This window comes from Mchenga conophoros, linkage group LG3, assembly GCF_057382185.1.
Source record: "Mchenga conophoros isolate Kocher_MC1m ecotype Shallow Benthic linkage group LG3, M_conophoros_male_GT1.1, whole genome shotgun sequence".
NCBI lineage: Eukaryota > Metazoa > Chordata > Actinopteri > Cichliformes > Cichlidae > Mchenga > Mchenga conophoros.
The window spans coordinates 38563850-38578312 of record NC_140528.1 but is presented as its reverse complement, the minus strand read 5'-3'; the positions used below and the strand labels follow the sequence as shown (position 1 = coordinate 38578312).

The window sequence follows — 14463 nt, the reverse complement described above, 5'->3', positions numbered from 1 at the left end:
TCAAAAGGTGGGTGTTTGATGGAGAGTTGCGGTTAGTGAGAGTTAGAGACAGTTTGGAGGTTTAGGAGAGTGAGTAGAGAAAGTCAGGAGAGAATGGAGCCAGATAAGAAGAGGAGGATGTCCTCCCCTGTGTTGGAACATTTTGATCTTATTCCTCCCAACAAGGTATGTAAATTTCTACAGAAGATGTATTTTCATAATACTGATGGTGCAATAAAACCTATGTTAAGCTGTCTGTACTTTTGTACAAGGTGAAGTGTTTGCTATGTGCCAGGGAGCTGGGATATAACAACAACACCTCATCCATGCTTAGGCACTACAGAGCTATGCATGAGAATAAGGAGAACACCGATTGTGGAGCAAGACCAGGTGAGCCATCAAATGCCATGATAATATAGCATGCTGTAATGTTACTAAATGATATAACAATATTATACAGCTGTTATAAGTTACGTGTGTGATATTTATATTTGTGCTTTGTCTTTATTGTCTTTCCTCAGGAGAACAATCTCAAATAGATGAAGACCTGGTTAGCATGGTGATTGAGGACTCCCAGCCATTTAGCATTGTGGAGGACAAAGGATTCAAAAGATTTGTTAAATCATTAAATCCTAGCTACGTTCTCCCCACTAAAGGTCATAAAAGCAGTGAAAATTTAGTTTTTACTGAATAAAATGTGAACAGGCAGGACTGAGGCTCAAAGCCTCAGTGTGTAGCTGTCCATACCTCAACGTTACAAAAGCACAACTACTGTCCACACCCCAACCACACCTCACCTCACAGTAAATGATCGTTTCCATTTTAAGCATTTCCAAATAATCATTTTCCATACTGCCAGTATAAATATACACAGTATACTGCCATCACTACAATATACATGTTTTACACACTCCTTTTGTTGTTGACATTTACAGGCTGTGTGCAAAAGGCCACACTCTTCAAATTCATGCCAACTATTATTTTTACATCCAGTAGGTGTCCTACTAGAGCAAATGAAGCTTCAAGAAGCTTTGCACTGGAGTGAACCAATTGGATGAAAAGCTTCAGTGCTTCATGAAGCTTCATCTGCCCATCACTAGAAATGACACACAGGGGGACTTAAATACTGGTTTAGCTAAACCAAATGACACACACGGGGGGAAACAAGATGGCTGCCATATAACCAACTAATACAAAACATTTAAACAAACATGAAACACCCCCCAGGCAATGAAGCATGTGGTGCAATCCAATTAGGCTGTCAGTAGTACTTCAGGTCTCCCAGCCCTTTGCCACACCTTTTGCCAGACAGGAGGAGACACCAACCCCCAGGTAACTCAAACAAAGAAAGATGTATTAATATAACATAAAACAGAACTTTGACCTTGCAAGGTTAATATTAGTGATGGGCAGATGAAGCCTCATGAAGCACTGAAGCTTTTCATCCAATTGGTTCACCCCAACGCGAAGCTTCTTGAAGCTTCATTTGCTCTAGCAGGACACCTACTGGACGTAAAAATATTAGTTGGCATGAATTTGAAGAGTGTGGCATTTTGCACACAGCCTGTAAATGTCAACAACAAAAGGAGTGTGTAAAACATGTATATTGTAGTGATGGCAGTATACTGTGTATATTTATGCTGGCAGTATGGGAAATGATCATTTGGAAACGCCTAAAATGGAAATGATCATATACTGTCAGGTGAGGTGTGGACAGTGGTTGTGCTTTTGTAACATTGAGGCAAGGACAGTGATTAGTGTTTAGGGGACACATCATTGGTTTTTATTTAAAAACAACAGTTTCTCCACTGTGGCAGGTCGTAGACGATTTCTTTTTTTTCCAAACTGTCTCTAACTCTCACTAACTGCAACTCTCCATCAAACGCCCACATTTTGAATGGGGTCTGAGGGGTTTATATCGCTGTCATAGCTCGCGGCAAAGTTCGAACCGCTTCCTGAACCAGTCACGTGGTACAGCCGGGCAGCGAGGCTTTGGACGTCATCATTTTCAGCTCCTCCCATAAATGAAGCAAGCCTCGATACGCGCTTCGCGGAAACGCCCCCTCCATTACTCGACACAAGCTTCGAAGCCTCGATACAGAACGTCACATCACTAGTTAATATGTGTGCACACCATATAAACATTGGAAGGTGTGATGGAAAAATGAATACATTTAATAAAGAAACGATATTGAACAATAAATAGAATATTTTAAAGTAGTGACTGTAAATTAAACTAAAGTGAATCAACGGGTGGTGAGGTGTGGAGCTTACCATGTGTGGCATGCCATCACACCCAGTCATTGACAAAGTGTTCTCCATGTTTGGAATCCCAAGGACAGTAAAAACTGACAATGGTCCTCCTTTTAACAGTGAGGCTTTCTCACAGTTTGCAGACTACCTAGGATTTCATCATCGCAAAATCACACCTTGTTGGCCTCAATGCCATTGCTGAGAGATTTATGAGAACCCTAGGCAAAGCACTGAGAGATGCTGAGAAGCAAGGCACACCATGGAAACAGCAACTAAACATCTTTGTTCTTGAGTACGGATCTACACCTCATAGCACAACAGCGAGCTCACCAGCTGAAATACTGTTTCAACACCAGCTATACACCAAGCTCCCTTTCGTTAACACCACTCCACGGAAGTGTTCAGATGCTGAAGTGAGAGCAAGGGATGATAGTGCAAAGATCAAGATGAAGGTGATCGCAGATGCAACTTGTCACACCAGACCACACTCACTAAGTCTGGGTGACACAGTGCTGCATCGCCAACCCAAGCACAACAAATTATCCACACCATACAATGCAAAACCCTACAAAGTGACTAAGGTTAAGGGTTCTGAAATTACAGCTACAAGGGATGGACACTCGATTGTCAGGAATGCCTCATTCTTCAAGAAAATCAGACATGGTCTTGAAGCTGCCCCACCTGGACGGCATGTCGACCCCGCCTTAACAGACAAGCCCAGATACCCCGTCAGATCAAACAGACGCGTACCTATGCATCTGTCTGATTACATCAGATCTAAGACTTGAATATCTGAGTGACCAGTTAAAGGTTATGCTGCGTGTAACATGTTTGTTGTTCCTGAATCTAACACTGTAACCAGTATTATAGTGTTGAATGTTGATAGTGTTTAGTCAGAGATCTGCGCAAATGCAGTGCTGTTTAAGTGATGTTTAGGTGTGGAGAAACTCAAGTAATAAGAACGTTCAGTAATTTTATTTGGTGAAAAAAGGAGACAACAGAAAACGGTAGATGAACAAGTTAGTGCTGCAGACTGTGTTGCCGCTGCAAGCCTGAGAATTAAAGAATGGAACTGAGAAATAGGTGTCATCATTGATGTTTGAGGCATGCAAACATTACAGTACTCAATTACTCTATGTTACCGTGTTTTACTTACACTTTTCAGTTGTAGCTGCTGACAATAAATAATATTGTTTGAATAATTTATGATTTTAGTACAAGATACTGGTCAGTATAGATACATATTTCTCAAAAATATTAAAATATTAAGTATATTTAAAGAAGGTATTCTGTGAACCACATACTGAATTTTTTGTCTGAGATAAATGTAATTAAATACCTTAATATAACACAAAAACATACGTTAATATTTTAGATATTTATTTCAACTTATCAAATTCAATAATTACTAAAATGATATTCATAGTTTTTATCATGCTTATCTAACTTATATTTATAGTGATATCTACTAAGCCTCTGAATTACTTTTTAGAGTGTAGCTACCAGCAATAAAGCTGAGTTTTTTCTGTTCATTTTTGCCTCCACGAGTCTGCATTTGGGGTCCTTTCTACCAGCTGCATACAGCAAACATGACGAAAGAACATGACCATAACGTGACACAGACTCTCCCTCCTCGGAGTACAACGCCATTGTTGTTGTTGTTTCTCTGCTGTGTCTTTCCCCCCCTTCTTTTCTTCTGTCCTTCCATTTTTCAACTTAGGAAGTAATAACTCTGATCTCATTTTTTTTATACTTTTGACATAAAATATTGTTAGTTGGTCTGTTTGACTCCATCCACACTCTGACCCGCACGCAGGCAGAAGCTGAAGGCCGTGGACTCAGGCTGATGTCCTCCACAGCAGAACAGAGAGTTTCTTCATCCTCTGAACCATTGCATGTCTGCTCCTGGTTTATGATATAAATTGGGTTAATTCTGCTTCATAAAAAAACAAACTTACAGAAAGTGCAGTTAAATGTATATCATCAGTTTCTGTGTGAAAGCAGCACAGCCCTTAAGCCTCACAGGCTGAGTGTGAAGACTTCTCCCACCTTGGAACTGAGCCAGATGAGCTTTCTTATGAAAACCTGACAACTTTCCAGGTAACTTGTAAGGAATTTAGCATTCGGGAGTTATTAGTTCGCAGCCATTGGAGGACTCTGGTCAAGCCCACCAACCGTCTCTCTCTCTCTGACTGTTAAGTGTGGAGTTACAGACCTGCTCTCTCATTCGGGAACTTTCAGCTTCATCTGAAATTCAAAGCTCATCTCATATAGTCTCGTCTGAAGCTCCAATTTGATTTAATACAGAAGCACAGACATGTCTGCTGGACCTGGATCACTCTACTCCACCTTGCTGTTTTTCAGCATCCTTGTGTTTGTCTCTGCAGGTGAGATTTACTGTTAGAAACTGAAGATGAATGAAGAGTATCAGCCTGTTTACATGTTAATAATATTTCTATAAGAGTTATCTTCAGATTGATTCAGTTTGTCTGTGTGGACTGAACATCTGGGGCTGTGATCCAGATGTGACAGAGACAAAGGAGTATGTGTGTGTCCAGGGGTGCTGTCAGGGATTTCTTTCTATCACTCTGGGCCTCATCACTTTAATATTACATGGATCCAGGTTTATTCAGATGTGGATCAATGTTCTGCTTCAAGAAATAGATTTTTTTTTATTTCATGCAAGATTGCTACTGCTTCTACATATTTATTTAAAATATTAGTATTAGCAAGTTACAAAATCCTTTGGACATGCATTTTCAAACAGAGTATATTCTGTCTGTCCTGAGACTGAGTGGATCTCAAATTTCAATGTGCTTTAGCTCAATAAAAGCTCTCCTCATGTTTAGCATGAGGCTAAAATTCCCCCTCAGTGGGTCACTGGTGACCTGCTGGATGTTCAGAGGTTCATTAAATCCAACATGACTAAAAACTCAAATGTCAAAGGAAATAAACAAAATATTTAAAGTCAATCATTCTGATCATAATTGTACTTTGACCTTTAACCTCTCTGCTCTTTATGATTGCTTCTTTCAGATCAAAAGACTGTCTTAGCTGTGCCTGGACAGGACGTCCCTCTGACATGTCAAGCTCCAGATAACAAACCTGTTACAGGTGTAAAGTGGAGCAGAGAAGACATCAGAGATAAAAATGTCTTTTTGTACCACAAGGAGCGTTTTGATACCACCAATCAGCATCCATTTTTTAAGAACCGTGTGGATCTGAAGGACAGACAGATGAAGAATGGAGACGTGTCTTTGATTCTGAAGAATGTGATAGATGCTTGTAATGGAAAATACGAGTGTCACGTCTTCATCGAAAAAACACACTCATGGAAATCCATTAGAACCATCAGACTGGGTGTTGTTCCTCCAGGTGAGTGAGTTGAGTTGAGTGTGTGTGTGATCAGAGGTGAGGCTGCTTCCTGGTTGTTGATGTTTGTTTGTTGTATGGATGAGCTGGTGGATGTCAGAGGGAGACAGATGTTTCTCCAGCTGTTGTCTTTGTGGCTGGTAGTCTAGAGTTTTAATTCAATTGAATTGAATTCAATTTTCTTTATATAGCACCAAATCACAACAACAGTCGCCTCATGGCCCTTTATATTGTACAGTAGACCGTACAATAATAGATACAGAGAAAAACCCAACAATCATATGACCCCCTATGAGCAAGCACTTTGGCGACAGTGGGAAGGAAAAACTCCCTTTTAACAGGAAGAAACCTCCGGCAGAACCAGGCTCAGTGAGGAGCAGATAGCCGCCCCTCCCTGGGCTCTAACCTTACCTAGCAACATTGTTTAGGTAAGGTTAGAGTAGAAACTAATTATTACAAATGTCACTAATGTCAGAGATGAGTATAAAACATCTCTGCAGTTCCAGTCAGATCATGTTTCCTGCTTTTTAAGCGAACAAGAACAGAAAAATTCACCAGCATTCAAACTGCCACACGTTATTCCTACTTTTAACTTTTTCTGTTACACCTGTTTCTCTCCTGCAGGAAAACTGGGGAAAATTATCGGCGGGGTAGTTGGTTTGGTAGTTGCTATTGCGGTTGCTGGTTGTGGTTATCTGATGTGCAAAAAAGATAAAACACAAGAAACCCCGAATCCAGAGTAACCTCTTGCAGGCCAGCAGCAGACTGAAATGGCTCAGAGCTCCTGACAGCTCGACTCCAAGTCTCCTGCTGCTGCTCCATAATCCTGCGTTGATGCCAACCATGGAGAAAGACACGCTGATCATCATCTTTAGACTTCAGACCAACAGTGTGCGTCTGTGCTGTCTGTCAGTGACTCTGAGCCTGAGTCTGTCAATACACAAATCTTTACTTTAATTACCGTAATTAAACTGTAACAGCTGATCTCTACATGAGGACGTTTGTATGGTTCAAAAATTTAAAAAAAAACACACTCATAAGATCATGTTTATTTGTAACACAGTTTGACTTTATGTCAGATATCTCTCTGGTGTGAACCGTGAAGCATGTTTCTCATTTATCAGTTTCTGGCAGGTAATTCAAATAATGTAAAGTTCTTTATCATCGTCTCTGTTAATAAAGATCTCACGGAGGAGGGGTTTGTTTATATATCAACCAGGGCTGGTGTAATAATTTTACTGTGCGGGAGCGGTTGTGTCTTTCTGACATCGAGCTCCTTTCAGTATCTGTCAGGCCTTTTTACTTACCGAGGGAGTTCCCTCAAATCTTTGTCACTGTTGTTTACATTCATCCTAAGGCTGACGTTAAAGTTGCTGCCGATGCCATTTTTAAAGTGGTACACAATCTGCAGACTCTCTCACCGGATGCTCCTAATTTTATTCTCGGTGATTTTAACAATTGTAATCTTAAGAAATCACTGAACAATTTCTTTCAATATGTCACTTGTCCTACAAGGAATAACAAAACGCTGGATTTGTGTTATGGACCAATTAAGGGGGCATACAAGTCTGTGGCCAGACCTGCGCTAGGTTCTTCGGATCACAATGTTATTCACCTCCTCCCTGCTTACAGATCTGTGATTAGGAGGGAGAAGGCCTGTGTGAAGCGGACTAATGTCTGGACAAAAGACAGTTGTGTTGCCCTTCAGGGGTGTTTTGATTGCACTGACTGGTCCTTGTTTCAAGAGAGCACTTCTGATTTGGATGAACTCACCGATGTGGTGTGTAGCTACATCTCTTTTTGCAAAGACTCTGTGGTTCCAGTCAGAGAATTTAAGACTTTCCCTAATAACAAACCGTGGCTCTCTAAAGATATTAAGGATCAGATTCTTAAAAGGAAAATTGCTTTTAACGAGGGAGACGTTCCCACTGTGAGAATATTGAGGAAGGAGGTGAGGGCTGCAATAAAGATTGCCAAGATGAGGTATAGAAATAAGATTGAGGCAGAACTCAGTAGTAACAACCTCAAAAGAGCTTGGCTTGGTATGAAAACAATGGCAGGGTTACAGACGAAAGGTAAAAGCAGCATTACCCTAGAAGGGTTTACCTCTGACAAACATCTGGCAGACGATCTTAACAGTTTTTACCTTCGTTTTGAGAACTATGACTGCTCTAGGCAGACCAGCACACTGAGGGAAAGGACTATCACTCCCCCTTCTATGACTCTGTGGTGGCTTCTGCTATCTTTTATGGTGTGGTCTGCTGGGGCGGCAGCATCTCTGCTGGGGACAGGAAGAGACTGAACAGGGTGATCCGAAGGGCCAGCTCTGTTCTAGGATGCCCTCTGGACCCAGTGGAGGTGGTGAGTGACAGGAGAATGGCGGCTAAGCTGTCATCCCTGTTGGACAACGTCTCCCACCCCATGCAGCAGACTGTGACAGCACTGAGCAGCTCCTTCAGTGGGAGACTGCGGCACCCACGGTGTGGGATGGAGAGATTTCGCAGGTCTTTCCTCCCCACTGCTGTCAGACTCCATAATAAAGACTTTAACTGATCAAGCACACACATCCACACATGTGAAATAACACTAAGTGCAATAATCTTTTCTGGCATCGTTGTATTTTTACTCAGTTGTATATAGCATTCGTATTCTATTTTTATCTTATTGTATATTTTTATTCTATTTTATTCTACTGTATATAGTATATTATTTTATTCTATTCTGTACAGCTGTGTACTGTATTTATTCTTATTGTATTCTAATTTTTGCGTCATAACTTTTGCACTGTCCACTTCCTGCTGTGACAAAACAAATTTCCCACGTGTGGGACTAATAAAGGTTATCTTATCTTATCTTATCTATTTGTATTGATGAGACAGGGGTAGCTAATCTTTTCAGACACACCAAAAGCAAGAGTCCTGGACCTGATAACATCTGTGGACAGGTACTGAGAACTTGTGCTGATCAGCTGAGTGGGATTTTTCACTATATCTTCTCACTTTCTTTAGAGCTACAGACAGTACCTAAGATTTGGAAACATGCGATCATTGTTCCTGTTGCTAAGGGCAGTTCTCCTAAGGCACTGAATGATGTTAGGCCTGTGGCTCTGACTTCTTTAGTGATGAAGACATTTGAGAAGATAATTAAGAAGGAGATTTTAATGCAGGTTGAACACCATCTTGACCCCTTCCAGTTTGCTTATAGAGCAGGGAGAGGTGTGGAGGACGCTGCTGTCACACTCCTGCATGTCTTGTATAAGCATCTTGAGGCCCCCCACACCCATGCAAGATTATTATTTGCTGACTTTTCATCGGCATTTAATACAATTCAACCCCTCTTACTTGCTGACAGGCTTTACAATCATTTCAAGCTTGACACTAGTCTGGTCGGCTGGGTGACAGACTTTCTGACTAATAGGTCACAATGTGTGAGGGTGAATCATGTCTTTTCTGATGTGCTCTCCTCCTCTACTGGATCACCCCAGGGTTGCTGCCTCTCCCCCCTTCTGTTCATTCTGTACACAAATGAGTGTCGCAGCAATTTCACAAACAGACACATCCTGAAGTTTGCTGACAACACAGTGATCGTCAGTCTTCTAGTGGGGGACGAGTCAGGCCATGGACAGGTTGTAGATGATTTTGTGAATTGGTGTGATGAGTCCTTCCTCTCACTTAATGTGTCAAAAACTAAAGACATGATTATTGATTTTAGGAAGTCCTCTTATAGCTCATCACCCACTATCATTAAAACTGCCGATATTGGGATCGTTGAGAGTTATAAATATCTAGGTGTGGTACTTGACCATAAACTGTGTTTTGAATCTCATGCTGATGCCACTACTAAAGAAGTTCAACAAAGACTGTTCTTTTTAAGGAAAATGAGATCTTTTAATGTCTCATCTGAGATGTTGTCTTTGTTTTATAGAAGTTTTATCGAATCTGTGATGTCTTTTTGTATCGCTGCCTGGTTTGGTAACCTGACGGTGAAGAATAAGAATCGGTTGGGACTTCTGGTAAAAACCGCTAGCAAAATTTCAGGGCACTGGCAAGATGGACTTTTGGCCATTTACAATAGAAACGTGCTTAGAAAGGCTCATTCTATTATTAATTGTGTGAACCATCCACTTCACAGTGAGTTTGAGTTGTTGCCTTCCGGCCGCCGTTTTAGAGTACCTCCGAGGAGGACTAAAAGACTCCAGGTCTCTTTTATCCATACTGCGTCTTGTCTCCTTAATGGCAAATAATTGTCCTTGAATTTTCTATCATTATTATTGTTATTATTGTTTTATAGTATTGTCCTGTTGTTCTTATCCTCCTGCTGCTAAACTAATTTCCCCTTGTGGGACAATAAAGAAAAATTGAATTGAATTGAGTTCAATTCCACCATCAGGCCGGGGTCTTTCTGTATGGAGTTTGCATGTTCTCCCCGTGTTGGCGTGGGTTCTCTCCGGGTACTCCGGCTTCCTCCCACCGTCCAAAGACATGCAGCTTGTGGGGATAGGTTAATTGGATAATCCAAATTGCCACTAGGTGTGAATGTGTGAATGAGTGTGAATGGTTGTCTGTCCTTGTGTGTTAGCCCTGCGACAGACTGGCGAACTGTCCAGGGTGTACCCTGCCTCTCGCCCTATGACAGCTGGGATAGGCTCCAGCGCCCCCCGCGACCCTGAAAAGGATAAGCGGAAGCAAATGGATGGATGGAAAACCATAAAGAGGTTAAATCAGTGTTTGTGTTAAATCAGATTGTTTGTGTAATGATCCTAGATCAGATAAGAGTTGCATCAACTGTGTCTAAAAGGTCAAGAGAGCATTTTGTCTTTATCTACACATGTATATACTTGATCTACCATGGTGTGCCTGAAGTATTTATGTCATGAATCCCAGTCATTGTGTAAGATTCTGGATCAGAAATAAACTGATAGATGTGTTTCAAGTTGTGGCCTCACCAGAGCCATTACAAAACATATACCAAACAACATATTATATCCTCCCCGGAGGGGCATGAAGACCATCACTGGATTCAGGCCAACCAACAGCAGGGGAGCTGAGGGAGGTGAGAATAGAGCCAATGAGTTGAATCTGTTTTTCAATAGATTCGACACCACAGTGTCTGCTCCCACCCCCACAACCTCACCTGTAGTCAGCCTGGAATCCAGAGCCACACCACTGTGCCAGCCTCTCTCTTCACATGTTGCCTCCTGTGAGATTCCTGACACCCCTCCCCCACCCATCACCTTCACTCAATACCAGGTTGAGATGCAAATGAGGAGACTTCACTCAGGCAAGTCTGCTGGACCAGACGGAGTGAGTCCCCTTGTCCTCAAGACCTGTGCCCCCCAGCTGTGTGGAGTCTTTCATAAACTGTTTATGCTGAGTCTGAGTCTGCAGAGGGTTCCGGTGATGTGGAAGACATCATGCCTCGTCCCTGTACCAAAGACACCACGTCCCAGTGGCCCCCAGGATTACAGGCCCGTGGCACTGACCTCCCACATCATGAAGACCCTGGAAAGGCTCATCCTGGACCAGCTGCGACCCATTGTAAGACCACATCTGGATCCCCTTCAGTTCGCTTATCAGCCTCGTCTCGGAACTGAGGACGCCATCATCTACCTGCTCAATCGTGTCTACACCCATCTGGACCAGCCGGCGAGCACTGTGAGGGTCATGTTTTTTGACTTTTCCAGTGCTTTCAACACCATCAGGCCGACCCTCCTGGGTGATAAGTTAGCAGCGATGCAGGTGGATGCTTCTCTGGTGTCCTGGATTACCTGACAGGAAGACCACAATATGTACGTCTCCCACAGTGTGTGTCTGACAAGGTGATCAGCAACACAGGGGCACCACAGGGGACTGTCCTCTCCCCCTTCCTCTTCACCCTCTACACCACAGACTTCAGCCACTGCACAGAGACCTGCCATCTTCAGAAGTTTTCTGATGACTCTGCGGTGGTTGGATGCATCAGCAGGGATGATGAGACAGAGTACCGGGCTGTGGTCGACTCCTTTGTCACGTGGTGTGAGCAGAATCATCTGCAGCTCAACGTGGCAAAGACCAAGGAACTGATCGTGGACTTCAGGAAGACCAGGAAACACTTGACCCCTGTTTCAATCCAGGGGGTCAGTGTTGACACCCTCAAGGTGGTGTCGGAGAGGCGGATGCTGTCCAAGATAAAGACTATGTTGGATAACACCTCCCACCCACTCCATGACATGCTGGTCAGTCACAGGAGCACGTTCAGTGAGAGACTGAGATTACCGAAAAGCACCACTGAACGACACAGGAAATCATTCCTGCCTGTGGCCATCTCCCTGTACAACGCATCCACTTAACACACTGTTTGCTACAACTACACATGTTTCTTTTCTTTTCTTTTCCAACTATTTATTTATGAGTGACGTATGTATGTGTATATATGTATATATTGTACTATTCTTAGTTAGTGTATTGTCTGTCTTGTCTTAATGTTGGTTTAAAATGGAGCACTGTAACAAAAAATAATTTCCCCCAGGGATTAATAAAGTATTCTGATTCTGATTCTGATTACCTGTATACAGGAGTGTTAGTCAAGGAAGCTGCACAGGACTGGAAACCTGAGACGAGGGAACACTAAGCAGACGTGTTCCGTTTGCTTTCATTCAATATATTGAATTAAATCTATCCCAAAAAAGTCAATGTGAATTGTTACCTCAGATTTATTGGGTAAATTCTATAGATTAATTCTCTACAGTGTACTTAGACCTTCAGTTATGTTTTCTTTTCTCATTATTCATCACAATTTAACATTTAAAAAGTTTTAACAGATCTAATTTTATTTTCTTCTTCTCTATTATAAAAAATGTGTATGTATTTAAGAATGTTACCTGTGTGAGAGGCAGTGTGAGTAAAGATCCAACAGGTGGCAGCAGAGAAGTTAACTCATCCTCCACCAAAACAATGTTTCCACATGTTTTTTTATGTGTAATGTGTTTACCTATGTGGTATAAGTACTTACAGACTGTAGTATAGTACTGTAGAACTAATATTTTTATAAAAGACAAATATTACCAGTGTTCTAAGTATATTTATGACTTTAGTTGTACCTGCATTAACTCAGTCCTTTTTGGCCACTTAAAAATGTCTTTATGGTTACATTTATGTCATTTCTATGCCGTTGGGCAGATCACTCTTTAAAAATGCAGTTTTGATGCCAATAAGACTTTTTAAAAAAATATATAAGTAAAGGAATCCGAGCTTTAGGCGGGGACGCTCTATACTTGTAAATGCTGTTAAAATGTTCTGTGTGGATTTCATGATGTAGATGACTGATTTATAATAAGTTACATAATTTCATGAATATATATAGTTCGTGTTTAAATGTCTTTTTTGAAATGTACATGTGTAAGGTGTAAGAGTGTCTCGTGAGAATACCCTTAACGAGAGCACACGAGACTTTTCATGGACTGCGAGGGAGCAGATGTCTCTCATGAAGCGATTTTAAGCTAAAGGTTTACTAAAAGAAAGGGCAATACAAGGACTTAAGGACCTCTTTTCAGGACAAGCAGCCAACGAGGTATTTGTCATTTGAGAAATGTTTTATTTGTGTTTGGACTTAATATGTGTACTGTAAAGTTGCTAATTGGTTTGTACTGTTCGCTCGTGACCAGTTCTCACGGCGTAATGGCGTATCGGCGTACTGGTGATGGTGAAGCTGAGGAGAGAAGGCCCAAGTAATAAACACCCGTTTCAAAGAACCGACCTGTGTCTGTGTTGTTGTGAAGAGAGCTACAGTGAGAACTCGCCTGCTCAACACGGGTAGGAGAGGACAGGATCGCCGCGGATGACGAAACGACGCGGATCCGGTGCATCACGTCAGATAAGCAGAGTGCATAACGCATATCTGCACAGCATTAACAAGCAACGGTGGTTAGACTGAGTTAAAGCGCTAATTTTCACGTTTAAAATCAGGAGAAGCTCTACCACAAAGTGAAGTTAAGGTGGTGTGAGAAGTGGTTAAATGTGGAAATTGCAACTAAGGGACTCATCTGTTAATCTTGCTTGCTTAATGTAGAGATTAATCCAATATGTTTGCATTTATAGTTGTTGTACATCACAAGGTTTATAGAACAAACAAGTAAATATTTAACAAGCTCACAGGTTATGAGTAATTTTGAGTTATACAAAATTTGCTGAGTTTTAAAGGGCACCTTACAGTGGGGCAAAAAAGTATTTAGTCAGCCACCGATTGTGCAAGTTCCCCCACTTAAAATGATGACAGAGGTCAGTAATTTGCACCAGAGGTACACTTATTTCATTTTATTTCATTTTTAACCTTAATTTATATTTTATTCCTTCCTAGTTAAATTGACCCTTTTTAATTTTTCATATTTATTTCCTATCTTATTCATAGCCTTTTCCTTTTTTGTTTTCTTTAGGTCACGAGCAGTTGTCCAAGCATTTCACTACATATCGTACTGTGTATGACTGTGTATGTGACAAATAAAAATTTGAATTTGAATTTGAATTTCAACTGTGAGAGACAGAATGTGAAAAAAAAATCCATGAATTCACATGGTAGGATTTGTAAAGAATTTATTCGTAAATTAGGGTGGAAAATAAGTATTTGGTCACCTCAAACATGGAAAATCTCTGGCTTTCACAGACCTGTAACGTCTTCTGTAAGACGCTTTTCTGTCCCCCACTCGTTACCTGTATGAATGGCACCTGTTTGAACTCATCATCTGTATAAAAGACACCTGTCCACAGCCTCAAACAGTCAGACTCCAAACTCCGCCATGGCCAAGACCAAAGAGCTTTCGAAGGACACCAGGAAAAGTATTGTAGACCTGCACCAGACTGGGAAGAGTGAATCTACAATAGGCAA

General features: G+C 41.5%; 1 protein-coding gene across 1 annotated transcript in view; it reads left to right on the top strand.

Annotated features, from left to right (window-relative positions):
• Positions 1 to 14463, top strand: part of LOC146578510 (hemicentin-2-like) — an 871231-nt gene that overhangs the window by 14555 nt on the left and 842213 nt on the right. The window contains exon 4 of the mRNA XM_085268642.1: positions 5269 to 5607. Within this exon, the coding sequence (XP_085124768.1) occupies positions 5269 to 5607 (339 nt within the window). The remainder of the gene's footprint in view (positions 1 to 5268; positions 5608 to 14463) is intronic.